At 33.3% G+C, this 25,975-nt stretch overlaps 1 protein-coding gene across 1 annotated transcript; it reads left to right on the forward strand.

The window, feature by feature from the left end:
* Positions 1-23,225: 23,225 nt before the first annotated feature.
* LOC130902313 (uncharacterized) lies at positions 23,226-25,523 on the forward strand. The gene is made up of 2 exons (XM_057814370.1): positions 23,226-23,606; positions 25,037-25,523. The coding sequence occupies exons 1-2, from the start codon at positions 23,297-23,299 to the stop codon at positions 25,381-25,383; spliced, it is 657 nt and encodes a 218-aa protein (XP_057670353.1). The 5' UTR covers positions 23,226-23,296; the 3' UTR covers positions 25,384-25,523.
* Positions 25,524-25,975: the final 452 nt, after the last annotated feature.

Consider the following 25,975-nt stretch of genomic DNA (forward strand, 5'->3'; position numbering starts at 1 on the left):
TGTGTACTTCTTGAACACATCAGTAGTATTAGCTTTCAACTCAAGGCCGATTCATAAATTTGGCTTTCTGATTACCGTTGCCGTTCGCGTGAGGCGTTTGCCGTATGACGTCTATTGACCTTATACATAAACTTGACGTTGCTGTAGTTAACCTAAGAATTTTGTTATTCTTTTTGACGTGTATACTGCTTTTTGTTTTCGTTATATTTTTGTGGTTTTGTTTGTAATCTGGTATTTATGGTCAATATTATGAATATGGGGGCAAAATCACGTGACAAATGCAATTGGATCGGATTAGTTCCTTTCTATTGGTACGAAAGAACGGCCGGGAAAAGATAAAATTCGTTTATGTTGAAAGTTACCAACGGAAACGGCAACTATTAATATTTATATAATATAAATATTTAAATGTTCTCAATTTTGTAACTACAAACGTCAATGGCAAATGGAAAGTTAAGTTTATGAATATGCTTTTATTAACATACCTCAAAAGCTAGATCATCTGCGTATGCAAATATTTGGACGTCTTTAGTGATAATTGTACCGGTCATCTTGCAGTATTTTATAACTCCATATAGTGATAAATTAAAGAGAATTGCTGCTAGTCCATCACTATGTATAACTCCACGATTCATATCGTATTTACCTCCCCAAAAATTACCATAAGGAAAAATTGGTCTTGAAGAAACAGCCTCATGTTAAATGAAAGTCTTGCTTATAATGAGGTAATGAAAAACTGAATCATTAAATGAAAAAATTTCATACAAATGCTACATTATTTTTGGCAGATGGTTTTGAAGTGGATAACACGATTTTCCATTTAACAATTGATACAATCTACTTTACAGATGTTTTACGGTTTCTGGGGTGGTATTTGTATAATGGTATCTGATGGTTTCATAGGAAGTTTGATGTATTTTATATCAACAGATCTGAGTATATTAGGAAAAGAGCTAGAACAATTCGGATACGATACTATCGATAAGCATATTAGATTGAGAAGTCTAATTATGAAGCACACTGCAACTATCAGGTACAATATACTTTTTAGATTTAGATAGTAGGGATATTTGTAAAGTTATAAACTATGAGATAGAAGAACCGCTTTAAATTTGTACGATGGCTGCTGAGTTTCCTCCCTGGCCCGGTTCGTCCCTCCTTGGCTGACCTCGCCACCCCAGACTCCTCCAGGGAGTCTATATTAATGCTATGCTTAGTGTGGACACCCGGTCGTCGTAAGAAATCTTACACCAGGACTCAAACCATCCGCTATACCCGGTCTCTAGGTAGCTAGATTACGGGAGACGCTACGCTCCTAGCAAATTTGTACCATGCACATCCAGAAGGTAAGTTCCCCCTGAAGTGCAGGACAGATCTACTATCTATATTAATAAAAAGTTCAAGCTTATATTTTTGGGTGTCATATTATTTGATCACCTTAGACACCAGTTGGTAAAATTCAACTGACGCAACCAGAATCATTATTTTGCAAGATAAGCTTATCCAATTCGAAGATGAAGCTCTATTAAATCACTTTCTTGTAGTTAGACGGCGACTGAATCTCCTAACAAATAATATGGTAGCCACCACGCTCGACGTCTCTAAATTGTTTATACAATACACTATGAAATGTGGTTGCGTCATTAGAGTTGAGAGTAACATTTTTATGTGTTAACTGAACTTTTACAAGGGCCGTTTCTTTTCAACCTCCGAAAGGCTATAAATAAAAGACAAGCTCATATAAAACAATAATTTTATTACCAAAAGATTGGTACACCTAAGAGATTGACACATTTGTCATATCAGTCGACAAGTTTTTTAATACCCTCTTCAAAGAAAGTTGCCGCCAATGTAGCCCAACCGTTCAGTAACAATAGAGAATAAAACAGACCTTGAAACTTGAAATCAGTAAACATACAACAAATTCTCCGATGGACAAATCGCACTTCGTAATTTACATTTGGCGGGAGCATTAATAATGGCGGATATATTAACGTGTGCTGTAGCACAACGCCGACTGACACCTGAATGTCAACAATGACGGAGTGTGTAATGTGAAAGCTTCGCAGTCGCTTAAAGTGAATGTTCGCTTTCTTCTGCCCGCATAGCGTCCACAGGGAGCGATCGGAGGTTACAAAAAACGGCCCTCGTATTTTCACTTCTCTCTATGTCGACTTCCCATTTACATCGATTCAGATACAAATAGTTCTATGCCGATTTCTATGGACCAATCAGCATTTCACTTTACTGCCAATTTCGAAAAAAATAGTTTTTTCCTAATATTTCATTTCTCATTGCAAAATATTAGATACATGACGTATTTTCTCGGTTTGATTGATTATACTTATAATACAGACAATAAAAATCAAATATCTACTATTTTTTCGAAGGTAGTTGAACGATTTTCAAGGGAGGGTATCAGTCAACTTTAATATCATTTTTGTCGTTTTGTATGCTCCCGTTAGAGAGTTGAAATGAGCTTGAGGTGCCTATGCAAACCATTGAATTTTTCATATTGGCTTATATATAAATGGGGCACGTTTTCAAATTGACATCGGAAAGATTTCGAATTAGACTCATAAATTATATTTTCTCAATACTATACTCATTCACTTTACGATATTTCCCATAAATTCGTTCGTTTCAAAGGGTTAGGAATTGGAGTGCCAGAAAATTTTGGTTCTTAATAAAAAAATGGCATTTGAATAATATATCGATGGTTAAATTGCAAAACCTCGTCAGTCAACTTTTATTATTTATGGGTTTTTGATGTGAAATTTTTTTAAATAAATTATTCCATTGAACTGCAAAATCTCGTAAGTTCATGAATAGTTCTTAATACTTATAATGACATCTTTGAAAAGCAAGATTTATATGAGAAATATATAAAGAAAGAAACCTCTTTAGTAGACTTTCTCCTATAAAATTTCAACAAATCGACCTACGAGCTTTCGCCATTTAACCATTGATATGTAATCTTTGAAGTAAACAAATAAACTTTTCTATTTTTTAGTGACGTCGCAATTCTAAACAAGACTTTTGGATGGGTATTTTTTATGGAATTTACTGTAAAATCTTTTCATTTGACTCAAATTTTATTTGCAATATCTGAAGTACGTATTAAAATATTGTAGCTCGGCACCTTTGCACAAGTGATAAAAGAGATTAATTGTGATGTCAGTCGTTTAATCCTCTTGAAATGAGACAGCTAAACTACTATTTTTGTTAATCATTACTGTCTGATTCTTTTTGATAATATATTAACTTAAATTTACTTGACATTTGTTGCCATGCTGACCAATATTAAGTTACCAGGGAGGTATTTATAAAAAAGATTTTATTATACCATAATTATTAACCCTTTCTTTTTGTGATATTTTTGGCATGGAGTGAATGTGAAATTTTACAATCTAAATTGAGGTTTCAATGGCTTCTCATAGCTCTCCTTGATTTCTAGGACGAAAATTCCTTTTGTAATTTTTTTTACCAACCACACGTAGAACTTTCCAATCGGATTTATATTAGGACTATTTGCTGGTCACGGTGAAGTCTCAATATTGTTTTATCGGACCCATTGCATTATAAGTGCGGGTTGGACAGGACAATTATCTTGTTGGTAAATGAAATCCTTTCCATCGTAAGTTTGATTTGCCGATATAATGTTGTTTAGAGTATTGAGGTAAAATTCAGAGTTGGATCTTCCACCAATTCTTCAACAAACGCTAGGCCATTTTCACACCAATTACTCCCGTCATCATATTGATCTCAAATTTTTGAGTTTGGTGGTCTATTATCGGGAATACATCCGTCATTGCACGATTTAAAATACTTTTTTTTTGTAAAAACAATTAGTTTCCAAAATTCGACATCACATATAATTAAGTGCAAACACAACTCGGGATTGGTTGCACTAATTTGAAAGCAATGCTTTCGTAGTACTTCAACAGTTTTTCAAATCCAAAGTTTTAATTCGTCTACAGCCATCTTCCAATTTGGCAATAATGGCAGCTTTATGAATGTCAGTTTATGGAGAAGGTATTAAGTACACATTTACTTTAACTGAATGCAGATTAATTATCTGTCTCTGACAATGACAGTGAACAAAAATGTACCTGTCGCTTTCTGGATAGGGAACGCCCATACATCTTGGTTCTATGACGATAATCAGTCAAAAGTGATGGTCAAAGTGGTTTTTTAGTTAAAATTCCTGGGATATATGGAAGACATAGATTCATCGAAATATTTTGAAAAGTATTTTTAAAAAATTCATGTAGTTAATTTTTTTTATTTTCTGTATTTTTCATAAATAAATATAATAATTCCTTCTCATTATCAATCGCGGAAAGTGGAACAATTCAAAACGTTAATGCGTCTTAAAAACGTCACTTCATATGTCATACAAGGATAACTCAAATATTATGTTTATTTTTCCATATATTCCATATTTCTTTTTTCTAAAGGCCGCTTGGCATAATGCAATATAACGTGCAATGCAATGCAAGACGCAATATTTCTTTATAAAAAGTTCATCTGATTGTTTCATGCAAGATCTGGACATTATCGGTTTTGTGCCTTTTTTATTGCATGCAAGTTGCAATCTAGTTACTTTTGGCTTAACAGATCAGCTGACTTTCGTAAAATTTAGCTTCGTTATTTTCATTGTTAAACTAAGTACAAAATATGAGATGAAATTTGAGGTTAGGAATTCGTTTACTTTTACTTTCACGTTTAATTTTTTTTTAGATGAAACAGATCGACTTTGCCGAAATATTTAAAGTTTGTGAATTTTTGGTAGTTTTTTCACAGTTCACTGTATTCTATTATCAAGCTAACAATGTTATATTAGAAGTAAGTAGAATCAATTGAATTTAGTGGAAAACGAGGTATCAGAGTAAAATTAATCCTCAACATAAGATACTCGTATATTAAGTTTCAAATCTAAAAAGCCTAATGTCAAGCCTCAAAAATGTAAAAAATTTTTTGTTCTCGCAGAAATTTTTGTACTTTCTAATGATTATTGTGGCTGAAGTGGGCTTTTTAATCAAAAAAGCACAGAAGAAATAAACAATACATTAATTTGAAATATGAGTGTTTCAAGTTTAAAAATGCTTGAGGTTAATAAGTACATTAAAATTGTGTCGTCAAATTGCTGATTGCCTCACAGACAAACAATGAAGTAAAGAGAAGAAAGTAATACAATTAGGAATTTTATATAAAAAATTTAACAACCCTCCAATGAAAAGCTTTTCTACTAACAAAAATGCAAAAAATATTTTGTTCTCGCAGAAATTTTAGTACTTCTTTCTAATGATTATTGTGGCTGAAGTGGGCTTTTTAATCAAAAAAGCACAGAAGAAATAAACAATACATTAATTTGAAATATGAGTGTTTCAAGCTTAAAAATGCTTGAGGTTATTAAGTACATCAAAATTGTGTCGTCAAATTGCTGATTGCCTCACAGACAAACAATGAAGTAAAGAGAAGAAAGTAATACAATTAGGAATTTTATATAAAAAATTTAACAACCCTCCAATGAAAAGCTTTTCTACTAACAAAAATGCAAAAAATATTTTGTTCTCCCAGAAATTTTAGTACTTCTTTCTAATGATTATTGTGGCTGAAGTGGGCTTTTTAATCAAAAAAGCACAGAAGAAATAAACAATACATTAATTTGAAATATGAGTGTTTCAAGCTTAAAAATGCTTGAGGTTATTAAGTACATCAAAATTGTGTCGTCAAATTGCTGATTGCCTCACAGACAAACAATGAAGTAAAGAGAAGAAAGTAATACAATTAGGAATTTTATATAAAAAATTTAACAACCCTCCAATGAAAAGCTTTTCTACTAACAAAAATGCAAAAAATATTTTGTTCTCGCAGAAATTTTAGTACTTCTTTCTAATGATTATTGTGGCTGAAGTGGGCTTTTTAATCAAAAAAGCACAGAAGAAATAAACAATACATTAATTTGAAATATGAGTGTTTCAAGTTTAAAAATGCTTGAGGTTAATAAGTACATTAAAATTGTGTCGTCAAATTGCTGATTGCCTCACAGACAAACAATGAAGTAAAGAGAAGAAAGTAATACAATTAGGAATTTTATATAAAAAATTTAACAACCCTCCAATGAAAAGCTTTTCTACTAACAAAAATGCAAAAAATATTTTGTTCTCGCAGAAATTTTAGTACTTCTTTCTAATGATTATTGTGGCTGAAGTGGGCTTTTTAATCAAAAAAGCACAGAAGAAATAAACAATACATTAATTTGAAATATGAGTGTTTCAAGCTTAAAAATGCTTGAGGTTATTAAGTACATCAAAATTGTGTCGTCAAATTGCTGATTGCCTCACAGACAAACAATGAAGTAAAGAGAAGAAAGTAATACAATTAGGAATTTTATATAAAAAATTTAACAACCCTCCAATGAAAAGCTTTTCTACTAACAAAAATGCAAAAAATATTTTGTTCTCCCAGAAATTTTAGTACTTCTTTCTAATGATTATTGTGGCTGAAGTGGGCTTTTTAATCAAAAAAGCACAGAAGAAATAAACAATACATTAATTTGAAATATGAGTGTTTCAAGCTTAAAAATGCTTGAGGTTATTAAGTACATCAAAATTGTGTCGTCAAATTGCTGATTGCCTCACAGACAAACAATGAAGTAAAGAGAAGAAAGTAATACAATTAGGAATTTTATATAAAAAATTTAACAACCCTCCAATGAAAAGCTTTTCTACTAACAAAAATGCAAAAAATATTTTGTTCTCGCAGAAATTTTAGTACTTCTTTCTAATGATTATTGTGGCTGAAGTGGGCTTTTTAATCAAAAAAGCACAGAAGAAATAAACAATACATTAATTTGAAATATGAGTGTTTCAAGTTTAAAAATGCTTGAGGTTAATAAGTACATTAAAATTGTGTCGTCAAATTGCTGATTGCCTCACAGACAAACAATGAAGCAAAGAGAAGAAAGTAATACAATTAGGAATTTCATATAAAAAATTTAACAACCCTCCAATGAAGAGCTTCTCTACTTGAGCTATCCTTCTGAAATTTCCATTGTTATCACTATGAATATTTGTAATAAATTCACAAATTGGCAAAAACACATTGAATGTTAAAGATAATGCCCAATGCGGTACTAGATCGTAGACTGAAAATGTGCGAAGCTAGCAAACAACATAAAGTGCGGTACATCGCATTTTAATTTAGACATACAAATTTATATAAATTCCCATCAAGCTGAAAATTAGTAAAATTGTTTGAAATATAATTGAACATAAAATTTGAATGTTCCTCGTCATTTCCGTATATGGAAAAATTTTTATTCAAGGTCAAAGGTCAAATGAGTTTTTCGCAATTTTCAGCTAAACGGTGAGTTTTATCATAAAAATCCCTTAGACAAAAATTACAGATCATAAAATTATCTACAAAAAACTTCACAATACTTTTTTTCCTACAAGCCCCTGTTTCTGAGATCTAATGATTCAAAAAGTTGTCGTCTTTAATGGTTTGACTTATATACTTTCAGCAGCAACTTTTCTTACAACATTGAAATGAACCGAGATTCGTAGGAAAAAATGATACATTTTGATACATTTCTTGTAAATAATTTTATGATCCACAATTTTTGGCTCAGGCATTTTTATGGTAAAACTTACCGTTTTACTGATAATAGCGAAGAAATCATTTTTTTGGCATTTGACCTTGAAAAAAAATTTTTCCATACACGGAAATGACGAGGAACATTCAAATTTTATTTTAAATTGTGTTTTAAACAATTTTACTGATTTTCAGCTTATTTTTTGGTCTAATTGGACCGGACTAAAATTTGAACATGAGAAAACGGTGTGCAAGATGAGTGCCACGTTTGTTCGCAATGGAACAAAAGTTATTTCCATTGAGTGTTTGGCAATGTTCCACAGAAATAAAGCTAAATTTTTTCTACGTTTCATAACCATTTATGAAACGTGGGGCCATCATTTCACACCCGAGACAATAGAACAATTAAAACATTGGACTTAAGAGGGAGAACCGGCTCCAAAGAAGGCAAAGACCGTTCTGTCTGCAGGTAAGGTCATAGCGAATTTATTGAACATCGCTAGGAAAAGTGTATGGAGCTAAAAGGAGAGATATATTTTTTTTTATTTTCTTGATATGATGATATGAACATTATAATAGCTTGTAGTAATATTGAAAAGTAATGATCATACAGTACTAATAAATAAATTCAAATTATACATTTTATTGCTATTTGTAGAGCGGAAAATTATCTGACAGCATTTATAATTGTCAATGGATGGATCAACCTCCAGAAGTAATTAGAAGTTTGTTAATAATAATGATAAGAACGAAGAAAACATTGAAATTTGAAGCATTTGGACTAGTAGTATTAAGTAACACACTCACAGTTAAGGTAACCTATAAATTTATGATAATAAAAACAATTATTCATCATAACGTCATATTATATATAGAACCGCTCATATTCAAAATTGATCTTGTCCAACAACACAAGTGACTAAATACAGACGAACATGTATGTTGAGTATTCACAACCGCCACCCACACGGTATTTTCAGTCGAAATGAATGAAATATCTGCGTTATCGGTACCATGAATGTAAACAGAACAGGAAATGGAATTTTTCTTAAAAGTTAACTAACAATGGATCCTTAACTATTATTGCTGAGAAGTGGAAACGTCAATATTGACCACTGCTGAAATAATTCCAAACATAACCTTATTCAGGGAAGATTTTGCCAACCGCATTTTTTGACGTTGATCGATTAGTTTCGCTAAATTATCTGTATTACGCCCCAATAAAGAGAAACTCAAAGATTTTTTGCATTCGAATTAGTCGAGCATCCACTATATTCCTCAGATTTGATCCCAGAGATCACAAGCTGCTTAAAAAACTTTTGCAGAGCTAAGTCTTTACTTCGGATAATAAATTTGTACGTGTGGTTTACAGAGGTTTAACAATATTAGTTTCAAGGAGCACAACAAGGATTATATGCTAGAACATCTATGGGAGAATTACGAAAACTAGAGGAGATTATATCAATATATATTTAATAATATAATAATATCAGAACAGATGGGGAGCCAAAGAATAAGTCCTAGTATCTTACATAGGATAAAATATATTAGCTATAGAAGTAATTTTCCTCAGTACATTTATCGCTCTACAGACCATGGAGGATTTCACACTCAATTTTGCTTGATCCAGGCCTTATTTTTCCAATTTTAAACTTTGATTCTCATTATTCTACCTCAATTTTTTTCTTTCTTTCTCCATAGATATTCTTGGTGCTACTTCATTCATTTGCTCCAGTTCTCCAAACCACTGACCTTCTTTAGTTTTTGAAACACTCACTATGTCTTTTCTACCGATTATTGGTCTATATCTTTTTCATATAATATTCCTATCAAATTAAATGAGCATTATTTCCAAAATACATTTTTGTTCCACAGGTAATTCAAGCAGTAGTCTCCTATATAGTTCTTGCATCGTAAATTCATCATTAAAATCCAATTGTAGAAGATTTTACGTAATATATATTTCAAATAATGCAACTGTTTTTCTTTATAGCTATCTACTTCAACTTCTTTGAACGCTATTATTAATATATTATTTATACGAACTATTATCGTTCAAAACCATAAGTCTTGAAAATAATCTGGCCTAAAAAGTATCATATAACATCTGTTATTGTATGACATAATAACAGCATCCCGTACAAAATATACAGTCGCATAAAAATGACAAATAGATGAATATATACATGTAATTTATTTTCGAAAACGTTTGTACGCTCCATAAAATGATCTATTTTTCATTTCAACACAAAGCGGAATCGTTAATGAAAACACTTGGTTTTTTCATTTTAATCACATATTTCCATGTCGTTCTAGATAGGAAAAACATGTGAATATATCGACTCTGATATGGTCGTTTTTAGTATATTTCCCTCTAAACTGTTTATCAAGATTTATGTTCATAGCTACGTAGTGCGGTCCATGAGTTCTTCGCCTCATATCTTCATGCACGCGTTAGTGGTATCAACAAGCCTTACATAAAGTTTCAACTTGCTGCTTCTATCCATTTTATTATAGTAGAACTCGAACGACTACTCAGTCAACTTGTTTTGAAAATTTTAGTTTGGCGCTGTCATAAAATTTTTGACTAAAGAAGAATTAACACCAACATAAATTGAAAACAAGAAGAGGCTGACCATAATTTTCACAATTAAAAATTATTATTTCGCTGGGGACGAGAATAATTAAAAGATGACCCACGTCGGAAGGTACTGTGACGTTGACTACTCCAGAAAACATTAAATTACTAGAAGAAATTGTTTCTAAGTGACTGGCGCCTAAAAACAAAAGTAATTGGACACAACACAAAACAGTATTTCCAAAACAAGTGTTCTAATGATCCTACTTAAATGATAAATATGATAAAACTTAGTAAAAGATGGGTGCCTCGAATTCTGGGCACAATGCAAAAGCAGTCTCGCTTATTGTGAATGAGGATCAAGAAAGTGAAATCCGAAAGATGGCCACGAAAAAAAACCAAAAAGCGATGACTACAATATTTTGGGACTACGAGTGTATCCTTTTGATTGGCTTCAATGAATCTAATACAACCGTGAACGCGACATATTACCCTTACTTACTAAGGCAGTTAAGTCAAAAAATTATCGAAAAAAGGAGCAGCTCCACTTTCCAAGGCTATTCTACATGAATATGGACTGGCTTCACAGAGATACCTAGCATATATCCTTGATCTGGCCCCGTCCGACTATTTTTTGTTTGCAAAGATGAAGACCGAATTAATGGGTGAAACATTGTGACTCTAAAGGCAGCTACACATGATACAATACAAAATGCAATGCAATACAAGACGCAATATTTTATTGATCAAAAGCATACACAGATGAAGTTCAGCTAAAGGCTGTTAAACATGATGCAATACAATGTCTAATGCAATGCAAGACGCATTATTTATTGATTAAAAGCATACGCAGATGAGGTTCAGCTAAAGGCTGTTAAACATGATGCAATACAACGTGTAATGCAATGCAAGACGCATTATTTATTGATCAAAAGCATACGTAGATGAGGTTCAGCTAAAGGCTGTTAAACATGATGCAATGCAACGTCTAATGCAATGCAAGACGCATTATTTATTGATCAAAAGCATACGTAGATGAGGTTTAGCTAGAGGCCGCTAAACATGATGCAGTAAAACGTGTAATGCAATGCAAGACGCATTATTTATTGATCAAAAGCATACGTAGATGAAGTTCAGCTAAGGATGTTAAACATGATGCAATACAATGTCTAATGCAATGCAAGACGCATTATTTATTGATTAAAAGCATACGCAGATGAAGTTCGGCTAAAGGCTGTTAAACATGATGCAATACAACGTCTAATGCAATGCAAGACGCATTATTTATTGATCAAAAGCATACGTAGATGAGGTTTAGCTAGAGGCCGCTAAACATGATGCAGTACAACGTGTAATGCAATGCAAGACGCATTATTTATTGATCAAAAGCATACGTAGATGAAGTTCAGCTAAAGGCTGTTAAACATGATGCAATACAACGTCTAATGCAATGCAAGACGCATTATTTATTGATCAAAAGCATACGTAGATGAGGTTTAGCTAGAGGCCGCTAAACATGATGCAGTAAAACGTGTAATGCAATGCAAGACGCATTATTTATTGATCAAAAGCATACGTAGATGAAGTTCAGCTAAGGATGTTAAACATGATGCAATACAATGTCTAATGCAATGCAAGACGCATTATTTATTGATTAAAAGCATACGCAGATAAAGTTCAGCTGAAGGCCGTTAAACATGATGCAATACAACGTGTAATGCAATGCAACACGCATTATTTATTGATTAAAAGCATACGCAGATGAAGTTCAGCTTCAGGCCCCTAAACATGATGCAATACAACGTCTAATGCAATGCAAAACGCATTATTTATTGATTAAAAGCATACGCAGATAAAGTTCAGCTGAAGGCCTTTAAACATGATGCAATACAACGTCTAATGCAATGCAAAACGCAATATTTATTGATCAAAAGCATACGTAGATAAGGTCCAGATAAAGGCCGTTAAACATGATGCAGTACAACGTGTAATGCAATGCAAGACGCATTATTTATTGATCAAAAGCATACGTAGATGAGGTTCAGCTAAAGGCCGTTAAACATGATGCAATACAACGTGTAATGCAATGCAAGACGTATTATCTATTGATTAAAAGCATACGCAGATGAAGTTCAGCTTCAGGCCGCTAAACATGATGCAATACAACGTTAAATGCAAGACGCAATATCTCTTGATAAAAAGCATACGCAGATGAAGCTCAGCTGATTGTTTCATGCAAGATCTCGCACTTTCAACATTATCGGTTTGACTTAACAACCAACCTGTCCATCAGGCTTCAAAAGTAAGACAGCACCATATATAATTATTGACAGCGATCCAATAACTTTTTTTTCCTTCCGTTATTTACTTATTGTGTATTGTTATTCTCATTTTCAAACCTGCCACAAAATATTGGACAAAAATTGAAGTTAGGAATTTGTTTACTTTTATTAATGGAATTTTTGTTAGTGGCGGCCATAATGCAATGGGAACAGACTTGCATAATATCAAGCGACGTACAATATTCTAATTCCGCATAAATTGCATGCAATTTTGTATCCTGTACCATTTCAAGCAGCCTTTATTACTTTTAATACTTAAAACTTCCAAAGCTTCATACACCTTTGTCCTCTCTATTGCTTGCTTATAAACTATGGGCAGTAAATGTAGTTTTGGTTTATGCTTGAATTGTTTTTGAAGGCCGTTTTACATAATGTAATACAAAGTGCAAGCAACAAATTGCGTGTATGTTACTTGCCATTGTATCATGGCTGTCACTAACTAAAATTTCATAAGTAAAAGTAAACAAATTCCTAACCTCAAATTTTATCTAACATTTTGTGCCTGGTTTAACAATGAAAATAAAGTTATACGAAAGACAGCCGATCTGTTTGTTAAGCTAAAAGTAGATTTCTCCCTAGAATTGCAACTAGCACGCACTAAAAATGGCACAAAACCCATAAAATCAAGATCTTGCATGCTTTTTATTAAGAAATATTGCGTTTTGTATTGCATTGCACGTTGTATTGCATCATGTCAACTTCCTTAAAGACGCATTATATTTTTATAATGACATATAACCTTCAATGAGACGTTCTGAGTTATGTGTGGGGAAATAAAGGAAGAATATGTTGAAAAATAATCACAGTTTTATATCGCATTTCTTTACAAAAATGTACTATAACAAGAGTTTTGTCCGTCCGTTTGTCTGTAGCAGCGATATCTCCTCCATTCAATTCCTGTTTAGCTGTAGATGTGATGAAACGAAATAAATTTTGGGCAAATTACCTCAAATGACATGAATTTACGTGTATCGACATCAATCAATCATCATTTCATGTCATTTGATTTCATTTTTCTTTTCATAAACCAATTATTATTAGATTTGTCTAGAAATAATGGGGACAAAATTATTGAATAAATGAAATTATTGATATTTTTCTTGTTTTATTTTTATGGAAACTTCCTTCTATAAATAAAGATTTCACTCAATTTTTACTGATTGCTAACGGTAAAAAGTTTCTCGCGCCAAAAGTGTTTCTACTTTTCTATTTGTTTTTTTTTAACTTGGTTATCGAAACGTGCGTCGAACAGTGTAATTGTGATTGTTGGTGTAGTGGTGGTGTAAATAGTGTATTCAGTATGAATAACCTTTCTTTCTATGTTGGGCTAAGAGCTCATGGGCCGCACTACGTATCTCCTTGACCATAAACTTTGGAGAGTTGTTCTTTTAAATTACGTCTAAAAATATTTCTTTTGTTTCTCATTTTCTGTTAGCGTCTTAGATGCCTCCTATGGGTTTTTGGTACTGCCGTACTAATTTCTTTCACTATTTTTGCGGTCATTCGTTCGTTATAAAGATTTTCTTTTTTTGCTTCCAGTATTTTTTTTATTTGGTTCATGCATTTCTTTCTTGCTATTCCCCTCACTTCTTATTCATTATTTTTTCGGATAATGTATCTGTCATCCATTATTTTTCTGGTAAATGTATCTGTCTCCTTCTCACGATATACTTATACCAATTCAGGTGTTTCTTGTTATTTTTTTTTCCTATTATTGGTAATTGTTGTTCTACTAAATTTCTTCTCTCATTTTGCATAATCATTTGACACTGACACAGCTACTCAATTTCTGCATGGTTTTTGACACATCTTTTTTTATCACTCCTTGTTATTTAATTTCTTATAGATCTGAGACCTGTATCTTCCATTTCAAACTGTGTGTGGAATTTGTCCACATATAATAGTCTCTCCACATCCCTCCATTTTCAATTTTACTGTATTTCTCTGGTATGGTCGTCTTCATCTTTTGTTTATCTTTAATTATACTGTTTTTTTTTCTATTTTCTGCAATACTAGTCATACATACAATTATAGGTCATAAAGCTTTCATGCAATTATTTTAAGAAGACTTGATTCCGTTTTTATTTGGAAAGAAAAATAGATTTATGACGACTAATATGTTTTTATCACATGAGACTATATGTCGTAACCATTCAAAGATAAACCCTGTGAAGTTCCTTACAAGTTGCCGTGGCGCCGGATATTTTAGTTGGCGAAGTATTTGTGAAGTTTTAGAATATCAATAATTGCACCTGAGATATACCTCGCCAAGAGTAAAGCTTAATATAATTTTTTAACAATAATTCATTAGAATTTAATAGAATTCGTAATGTGTTGTAGCCGCGCCATCTACTAAGCAGTAGACGAACTATACAATAATTTTGTTGGTTACATACAGCTAACCGTTTTATTACGTGGTACACCGTTAAACTGGTTGTCTAGATTTGTGTGAAATTTTTTTTATGAAAATGATAGGAAAGTTGTGAAAGTAATCCAGATCATTTAAACTATTGTTCAGAAACTGAACGAAGTATTAAGTTCCTATCCGCCATTATGGATATTAAGGCGTCAGTCGGCGTTGTGCTACAGCCACGTAAACATGTCCGCAATTATTGATGAATTATCCGCAGAAATCCATCGGAGAATGAGTCGTGTGTATGCAGAAAACTTCATGAGTGATGGTCTTGTGCATGATGAAGGGGGCCAAGGACGCAAATCTGTCGTTTCAGATGACTTGATTCAACGAGTTGACAGAATGGTTAAAGAAAGCTGCAGATTCACCATTATTGCTTTGTATACGGAATTTCCAGAAGTATCAAAGTCTGTTTTGTACTCTACTTGAATTCATTGGCGGCAATTTTCTTTGAAGAGAGTATTTAAAAGCTTGTCCACAGATATGACAAATATCCCATTCTCTTCGGTGATTATGTCGAAAAGTAAGTCTACCAATCTTTTGGTAATAAAATTATTGTTTTATATGAACTTGTCTTCTATTTATAGTCTATAAGAGGTTGAAAAAACGGCCCTGTCGTATTTCGGAATGTTCTTTTAGCTCCATACACTTTTCCCAGCTATGTTAATTTTGGCCATTGCAATAACGCATGTATGTTATCCCACGCGCATTCTAAAAAACTGACGCCAAGACCTTGCCTGCAGACAGCACGGTCGATGCTTTCTTTGCAGCCGGTTCTCCCTTTTCAGTACATTGTTTGTTCTTTTGTTTCATTTATGGTTATGAAACGGCGCAAAAATGCGGCTTTATTTCTGTCAAACATTGCCAAATACTCGATGGAAACATCTTTACGATGCTGTTTTTGTTCCATTATGACAAATACGGCACCCATCCTGCGCACAACTTTCTCATATCCAAATTTTCAGTTAATATGCGATGTACCGCACTTTTTGAAACGCCTACTATGCTTGTTAGCTCGCGCACTAAAAGTCGACAATCATCCAGTACCGCTTTGTGGATTTTCTTCAACATTCTGGAATCGTCACCTCATGTGGTGGACCATGCGATGCTGGTCTTCGCAGGTCGCACGGCCTCCCTTAAATTCCGCTACCAAATATTTTACTGTTAATAACGAAGAAGCAGTCTCACCCAGAATAGAATCTAGTTCAGCTTCTATATTGGTTGGGCAATTTTTTCCATGTTTTCCAATTCACTGAAAACCTCCAATATTGAAGGCTGCCAAACAAATACTAAACAACGTGGCGTCTTTAAACTTTAAACATATGTTGTTAAAATTGTGTACTTGCTAGCACAGTGGTATTTTTCAAGCAACTACCGCCATCTCTAGGTCAGACCAAGTACTTCTGGGACTATCCTCGATAAGAATTTGAGGTAATATCACTGAATGTAAACCTCATCAAGACACTATTTTGAACCTTTGTTGTGTTTAAAATAGATACGCTTAGATAGTTTTTTCAAGGATATCAGATGTTCACACCATGTAAAATCCAAATAGAATTTGTTCCTTAATAGATATTTTGTTATAAAGATTAAAATAATACTCACCATCAATGTAAATGAGGGCGTCTAATCTCTGGATGGATAAAGAATGCAGACCGCTTTCCAAATCTTCCGAATGGCTTAAAAACGTTCCTACTCCTATACGCCATAATTCGCGATCTCTATCTCGCATGGCGTCTCTAGAAATTATTGAATTGAATTATTACCGAAAGTTTTGTTTGTTGCAATCGATTAAATAACAACAGGTTTTTCAGAAGTGAAATGTTCCATATCAGACTATATCAATAATGAGGGACTGTATACTTTAGTTAGATTATAGTATTTCAAGGAGTGCGAAGAACGAGAACTCGAATCGTGTACAGTGAATATTATTTAGTAGGGTGATATCAAAATATACATTAATTGTGTATAGCCTAGTGAAATGTAAATGAGTTTAATTAATACTGAACGAATTGATTCACCTATTAGATATTAGAAAAATGTGGATTATTTATTTGGTGTTTATGATTGTAGTTTAGTCCCATCTTTTTGTGAAGTTCGTAGACGAATTGTTTTTGTTGTCGTTAATGAATTTTAGAATAGGTGAAATCAAGTAAACGTCCCATTGCCACCGAATTAAAAATACCTCGACGTGCCGATGACTAAAAAGTTATAAAATATGCATCCACCAAGAGTTTTGGAGATAAAACAATTTTTTCTACAGCGTAACGGAATTTGAATCCACGACCGGCGAATCCGTAGGTTGACACCTTAGCCTAATCGGCTAATGAGCGCAATTAAACTAACAGTAGTAAAGGGGTTCTGTGTTTAAAGGAGAATTACAAACAAACTCACAAGCCCACAAACAGTTAAAGCTAATAAAAGCGTGTTGTAAAAGAGAATAATGTGGATGCTAGGGATCGTATTAGATCTATTTGTGAGGCAAAAGATTGAAATGAGTACAGGCGAATTCGGAAGTTGACACCTTAGGCTGCTCGGCTAACGAACGTAATTATAGTGATGGGATATACTAACAGTAATATGTCACTTGGTCTGAGTTCAAAGGAGACAAACTCACAAGCCCGCATACAGTTGTGGCTAATAAAAGCGTGTCGTAAAAGAAATAATGCGGATGTTAGGGATTGTATTGGATCTAATTGAGAGGAAAAAGATAGAAATGAGTATCCAATTAGAACAAACAAAAATAATTGAGTCTTAAAAATAATGGAAAGTTTAATAATGAACTGATGAAGTTGTAGAATTAAAGCAAAATAAAAGATTAATTATAAAATGAGAAAAAACGGTTAAGACTTCCGTATCAGGTCGGTGTAGTGAATGGAGTTTGATATATAGGTTGGGTTGGAGCTGAGGACTCAAAATATGTAACAATTATTGCGGAAAAAATAAAATGGGGAGATTTATTCGTATTCGCGTTGTTTGAAAGTTAGTTCATTTGAAACCAAGAAGTAGATAATGTGTGCTATATACATAAAAGTATTGATAATAACATCAATGACAAATATTTCGTCGGATTTTCTTGTTTATATGGCGAGTGATGAAATGAAATCAATGAAACTTCAAGTGCTCATGTGGACAATATACCTCTTCATCTCGCAAAATTTTCGAAAATCTCGAATAAAGTCGAAAATTATACTAGATCACCCGAGTAGAAAATAAAGATTTTAATCATCATGATGCATTTTGATTTTTTGAAAACGAAGTAGTTTTGCAAGAGGTAGGGCAGTTTCCGTGTGAGCCCGGAACGTAAATTCCTTTGAATTCGCACTGGCTGGAATTCGCGAGCGGATGCTTCGGCTTTCGGCTTAGAGGGAGAGGGACTCATAAATAGTGGCTCCAACGAAAAAATGACTGAAGCCCTTTATTGTAGGAAATTCCTCTTAGTTATTCGCGTTTCAAGCTACAATTTCGAAAACCTGTGCCCGTAAATTTTGTTAAGAGCTGCTAGGCTTATTTAGTAACCGAAAACCTCTGAGAATATGGAAAAACAGTAGCGCCCAATTTAATTTCGGGTTTAATCTTAGTTTTCCCGTACTATGATTGCAAAATTGTTACAAAGTAATAAACTGTTCGAATATTATGACACACAGCCCGAGGATAAAAAATACCGGTTTGAGTTTCCGTGTTACTATTTCTGTCTCTACTGGAGGTGGTCACTATTTTTTTACTAATAATATCGGTTTAGAAACGGAAGAAATTTCCAATTAAGTATGAAATTAACACTGAATTTACTCAAATTGTTGAATGTATTGTTAGTTTTTTTAGTTTTAAGAATATTGCAGTTTGTTTAGACATACCCCTAAATTTTCAGAGCAGTTGTACATGAAAGTACTTTGTAGACCTGGTGTCGAAACTATTAACTTCTTCAAAAATAACTAGTTCACACAAGAAACATTGAGATTACCTTAAGATTGAAGTACCTTGCTCTTATTTCTATACGAGACACTAAGAAGTTATTTTACTATAGGAAATATCTTATTTTTTATCATAATCTCCTCTCAAATCTATAAACTTGGTTCAATGAGTTTTCAATTCTCTAAAATGGCCACAAAATGAATATTTCGGAAGATCTGTAATATACGCGTTTGTCTTTGACGCTATTTCTTCAATTGTTTCAAATCGCCGCGCCGTCCATCAAGCTAATTCTATAAATTTGGGAATTCAAGAAAGATTTACATCTGATCTGAAAAATTCACTTCGAATATTTTTATAATATTCAAAATTCCGATACAATGCACATAGAAAGAATACCCAGATTAAAGAAAAACGTCAGACAAAAATTTAATAAGTAATAAACAGGTACTAAAAGTCAAGAAAGCCCAAGGAAAATGTTGCATTACAAACTTAAAAAGAAAGAAAGGTAACTTTGACAAGCAAAGAAAAAAGTAAAGGAGACGCCTAATAACTGTAGAAGAGGAAGTTATTACTACAAACGACATAAGATAAAACAATGAATAGTTTGAACAAGATTGTGCAATAAAAATAAAAGATAAAGAAGAAACCAGATTTAAATGTCGAGGAACTATACAACAAATTCAAATCAAATAGATTAAAGTGTGTTTGGGACATAAAAAGGTGAATTTTCACCATTTTTTGCGAAGAAAAAATTGTGTAAAATAAAAATGAAAAACCAAAATATCGGTATTGTCACTTTTCACATGAATTTTGAGGTTATGTGAAAAAAGTGTAGATACAAAAGTTGTAGATCTTTTTATTACCTACAACTTTGTTATCTAAATGTTTTCCATAGTATTTGTAGTTTTGCCGGAAATCGAGATAAACCGTTTTTTACCCTTAAAAACTCACTTCTTCCCTCTTACCTACCTCAGTTCACCCCAGAATTATTTCCCTTTTCATTTTTATTACATTCTCCTCCTTTTCCAGTAGGTTTCGTCCTATTATTTTTTCAACTTTTTATCATTTTCGTAGGTTTGTACCTTGGTCTAAAATACTAAGTACACACGACTCAACTATATTAGCTAGTGAACAAAATTTTTTGAGAAAACATGGTATATTGAGTAAAAGAGCGACAACAAGAGGTTTCAGAAAGAATTGAGAGAATTACATATATTGAAGATGAACAAATTTACCTTCGAACTAGTCAACGATAAAATGAGTGGCAACAAAATTACAAAAAAATGAGACAGGACGTATGGCGCATGGCCTCAAAAATGAAAATTGAAATAAAGAAATTTTGAACGCTGGTTTAACCTGGACACATCGTATACATTTTTTTTCTAACCTATTCATAGTTTTTCGTATTATTTCTATTTAAAATAAACATTTAATTATTATTATTTTAACAGCTAATGGTATTGAATTTTTCATTCCAATTAAAAATATTTTTTCTCCCTCTGTTTAATCGAAGTCGTTCCTCAGATACCGCCGTTTCGAAATAAAAAAAATATTTTTGTTGATATAAACTTTAACGAAAAATGGAACAGACTGTATAATTCGTATATAAACATGAGTATGATTAAATTGGTCAATGGTAAAAGACTGGTTTTCCGATCAGCTGAGTCACGAAAGAAGGTCACAAAGTGATAGGTCTCGTCTCTTAAGACATACTCCTACTTTTATTACCGCTTTTATGTTAAATTGACTATTTTTTTTAGTTATTGTGTTAAGTGTGAAACAAAATATACGATCGATAGAGTGAAATGAAATATATTAAATTACAAGTTTCATCCAGAATGAAAGAGGACGAGAGAGAAACTTTTTTGATTCTATTAACATAATGTTACTAACTTTGCTATGTGGTAATTTTCTCGTTCTCTTGTTATTAGATATACAACTAAGTAAACTAGAAATGAAAAATGAAACTTGTAAAATCTCTACCAAAATGTGTTTGTTGATATCAACAGAAACAGAATTTTTTCATATTCTCGTTTATATTGAGGGTTTGGAGTCCTACAGTAATCCTAACTAATGGAATTAACCTCCTAATCTAACATCTAAACCATCTATTAGTCAAAAACTGATCCTAAGCTTAAACGGAACAATTATCTGGACACAGACATCTCCAAAGTTACTGCTGTTAAATGAAGGTCGTCAACTCGTAGTTAAGCCATGGGGAATTTAGCTTAAAATGGTATACTGGGTACACCAAACGGCCATCGAATCCATGATCACCTATGCATCGCAAGTTTGCTAGCGGAAAACTGAACAAGCAGCAACAAAATCGGTGTAAAATCAAAGGACTGTTCTACTACACTTTTAAACGCGTTGCTAAAGTTGCCGTCTCTTCAACTAATAGTGAATAAAAAAGCATTTCGCGGCATCCACAGTCTTATCTAGGGAGAAAAGTTGTAGCCATGAAATCTATAAATGAATTCTATAATCAATAAAGCAGTGACAAATCAATAGACGAAACGCATTACATGATGAATACAGATATTCTATTCCAAGCGGAAATTAATGATCTGAGTAACCAAGTAACCTCGATGAAGCACCAAGATATATCAAGCAGTGAAGAAGCAGAAAGTCTTGTCAAAAATAACTTCATGTGGTATAAATGGATGGTTATAGTATATTCAAGTTTTATTTGAACTATCCACGCCTGAGACACTTCAAAATATTCGAAATCATATGAACTAAGAAGTCTAAGAAACATCTCGAGATGCTCAGAAACGACAGTAAATTAGCAAGCTAGTCTTTTAAGAGGATACTGAATTTCAGCAAAAGACCTCGAAGAAGGAGTCACAATCTATATATTTTTAGATATAGGTATAAAGTAACTCACCACAACGAATTCCCATACAATCTACTTAGAGCGTTGAAATCTCTGAAACAGAGAACTTCTTTATGGTTGTGATATCCTATATCGACAAAGCTCCACCGTATCCAGCTCAGATTCCGCTGCAGACTTTTCAAGAATAAGGAAGTTGAGTATTGGACCCTATAGTCCTGAATTGGAGCCAAGCGGTTATAGTTTTTTGTGAGAACACAACCAAAGGACGCTAGTTTGGTTCTAATATACTTTTCAGTCTCTTATTACTTACTTGTAGTTCTAATTTTCACCCTTTGATCAAAGCGCGAGGTGGTTAAAGACGTGCGTCTAGAGTTGATTCAAAGACAAATACAAGAATACAATCAGAGTAAACTACAGTATCTAATGACGTAGTGAAAAGTTGATATCATGAGTTTGATTGTGGTAGACAGGTGTGAAGAGGTAGAATATATAAAACCGCAACTAAATACGAAAATGTTATGAGAGTCAAAGATTTCGCACCCAGTCACGGGACTGCTATTGCAATAGCCGCTATAGCTAATTTGGGCTTCGAATTGATTGATTATTTATCACTTTCTCTATATTTGGTCTCCAGCAATTACCAGATGTTACCGAAACTCAAAGAACACTTGATGCTAAACGATCTTCTTCGGATAATTAATTCATATTTGAAGTAAATCATTGGTTTCTAGCAGATGAACAAATTTCCTTTTGCAACGCTTTAGAAATACAAGAACAGCGATAGGAAAAATGTGTTAACCTGAATGGAGACGATATTGTATAATAATACCTTCACAAGTGGTCAGGGTGGAGAAAAGGAATCAACTATAAGTATATTTCTCTCAATGCCGTTATCTCAATTTTTCTTCATTTCGTCCAGTCCAGGTACTTTCCTATTATTACATCTGCGCAAAAAATCAAATTTCTGTTGAATTTATAATTAATATACATTTTGGTTGCTAGAAGTTTTGAGTTTTGTATTGGTAAATAAAGAATTGAGAGCATAAGTCGCAATTTGAGCTACGAGATTACATAATTCAATAATAAGTAGTTTGATTGCAATGTCAGTATCTAAAGGCTAGTTCAGATGGTGTCAGTCATTTCATAGTCTCAAATGCAGTGACAGCAATATCAGAAATGACGGAGCTCGTAAATGCACTAGAGGGTGTGGAAGTAAAAATTGGAAAGGAGAGTATGGGTGAGTGGATTAGATGTAAGTATTCAGTAGATGAATCAGGAACAGTGCCGACAGAATTGCGATTGAAAGATATAAAATCATTTTGATAAACTTAAACTTTTAAATTTAGTTACTGTTGCGACATTGCCGGTATTCTGACATCGTAGATCCAAACATTTTGATATCTGTCACTAGCTTAACGACACTATTACATCGAGACACTCATCTGTTCATACAGTGAATGGCTGCGACATTAGATGCCACGACATCTTTTGTATGAACGATCCTTAATTTATTACTTGATGTACTCGTACGTAGATGTCGCTATAGGCGTATTTGTTATTCTTTCAACAAAATTGTCAGTTCAAATATCAAAATTCTAGTACATGGACTGAACATGAGATCTCAATATTGTACCACCTGTTTGAATCCTATAGAAGAACCAACAAAATTATGTAATCAAAATCCTGATGACGGGATTTGCTACAAATCCAACAGTGTATATTCATCTGCAGGATATTGTCCTTTGTGTTACAAGAATATCTATTCTACTTCGTGTGCATATTCAAAAAATTATTGCCATTCTAGTACCGATCAAGAGTATTGCGATAAAAGCATTTCCGTAATTCAGTCGAAAGCCACTGTTGTAGACGCTTCAACGAATTTTTCGTCAGAAGATTGTCTTAGCAGTGATACAGATAATGATCGTGAGTAGTTTTTATTCATAATAATTATATAGGATATTGGAAAATCTTTTCTTCTTTTTCAAACTCAAGTTAATTATTTTCATCTTCTGTCGAAAATATCGCTGCCGTTGAAACGTCCGTAGCAAATGATCCAAATCAGTCAATTCAACGGCGTTCTCAAGAGTTGGGCATCGCCAAGACTACTTTATAGCGAATTTTGCGTGAGGATCTCACTTTACACCCATACAAGATCAGGCTCACTCAAGAATTGAGTGAGCCTGATGGACCAATCGAAGCGACGTTCATTCTCCGATTGGGCTCTGGAAAAGATGCGCCAAGATGATCAATTTCATCGCAAAATCATGACGAAGTTCATTTCTGGCTCAATGGGTTTGTCAATAGACAAAATATGCGGTATTTGGCGGGTGAAAATCCACATGTGCTTAATAAAAAACCACTTCATCCACAAAAGATAACTTTGGTGCGGTTTGCATGCCGACGGCGTCATAGGGCCATATGCACAGCAAATGGTTTCGACAAGACGGCGCCATAAGCCACACAGCTCACGTTACAATCGATTGATGAGCGTGATGAGCGTGACGACATTGGAAGAGCTCAAAGCCAACATTGAACGCGAAGTAGCAGCCGTTTCGCCCGAAATGTGTGGCAGAGTCATAGAAAATTGGGTCCGGCGAATCAACCGCTGCAAACGTGCCCGCGGTGGCCATATGAGCGAAGTCGAGTTCCATTCATAAGTGTGTTGAATGTACTTTAACCCGATAATGAAGTTTTTGAAATATCTCAAATGGTTTTCATTTTATTTTGAAAAAAAGTTGTCAAGTCCTTTTTGTAAAACTCTTCTTTTTCCCCGCAATTTCTGTCTGTCTCGTAATTGCTATTTTCCATTTTGCTGCATAAGATAATACTCGCTGCATACCTCTGCCCTTTGCATGTCTTTCATATCTCTTCGCTTTTCCTTGTTTATGAGAATCTAAATTCTTAATTCATGCTGCTGAGCTCTACAGTGTATTTATGTGAAACTTTATGTCGATAGAATATGTAGTTTAATCAACAATAATTTATTAACCACACTCCAATGTTTTTTTCCTTCTCTCCATATGTTTCAATTACGTCACTGCTTTGTTAGTCTTTCTTCCCAACTCTTCCATTAGAATCTCTCATTATTAATCTGTCTTCAACATCTTCTATTGTTTCACTCAATGTGTCCCAAAATTTTTCTTTTGAACTTTCATCTTAATTTATACCATACACTATAAGTGTTGTGTACTTTCCTTCTGTTCTGTTCTGTTTCTAATATTATTTCTGTAATTCCTCTTCATAAAAATATTGACAATTAACAATGCAGACTTTTTCCACTATATAATAGGCGTTCAAATTACATTTTAACACATTCTTATTTTCCTTTACTTAATTACTTCTTGGAATTTTAGCACATTGTGGTGACCAGAGCGGTTTATCAAGAGTAAGAAATAAAAAAGGGAGAAATAATTTCGAGTCTAATCGAAGAAAAATATCCAGAAGCAAATTCAAATCATTTATAAATCGATCTTCTGATAAATTCGAGGATTTAAATGAAATCGCAGACGAACCTGAAGTGCCACCGTCCCGTTCATCAGGTTCGACGAGATCAGCATTGTCCGTTAGGTCATTATCTTTCGTTACGCTGTCACGAAAACGCAGATGTCCATATTGTAAAAGTCTTAAGCCAGATAATGACGATAAAAGTTGTAATACTGACAGGAAGAGAAAAAACTTTTTCTTTTTTCGTAGAAAGTGAGACATAGACTTCTATGAAAATTGTTTTTACTTTTAAAAAGGAATAGAATGTGTAGTTGTATAAATTTTTTCATTAATCATAGCAGAATGTCAATCAATCTTGCGTGATAATAATTATTCAATTATATTTAATTAAAATAATTTCTCTTAATGTGTGTCGTCGTCACACATTAATTTGTGAACTTTTTCAAATATAAACTAATTCTATATAAGAAGAGAACATAAAAATTCTAAATTATACTGTAGAATAAAGCAGAAAGAAGCTTCTCTCTTATATCTCGACATAAGTCAACCAATTTTTAGGCTTAAGACCTTAAGTCTTGCACGAGTTGTTCCATAGTCATGAATGAACTCAGACATCCAATGGTTCACATTCAAATGAGAGCAGAGTTTATCTAATACAATCAAAACACCGTGTTCCATGGATGGTGGATGGTTTCACGTGTTTTATAAATGAATAGAGTTCTTTATCTGTAACCCATCAACTGGAGCTGCTTGCTCCTATACCTTCAGGAAGATTACCATTGAGAAAGTGTCTTCTAAATTTCTGAGATATACAAATATAGGTACTCAATGTTCATAAACTGATACAG

The sequence above is a fragment of the Diorhabda carinulata genome, chromosome X (genome assembly GCF_026250575.1).
Source record: "Diorhabda carinulata isolate Delta chromosome X, icDioCari1.1, whole genome shotgun sequence".
In the NCBI taxonomy this organism is placed as follows: Eukaryota; Metazoa; Arthropoda; class Insecta; order Coleoptera; family Chrysomelidae; genus Diorhabda; species Diorhabda carinulata.

Coding starts and splice junctions, on each gene's coding strand:
- LOC130902313 (XM_057814370.1), top strand. CDS start 23,297: ATGAGATCTCAATATTGTACCACCTGTTTGAATCCTATAGAAGAACCA. Junction 23,607..25,036: donor CAGTGATACAGATAATGATC/GTGAGTAGTTTT, acceptor TTGGAATTTTAG/CACATTGTGGTGACCAGAGC.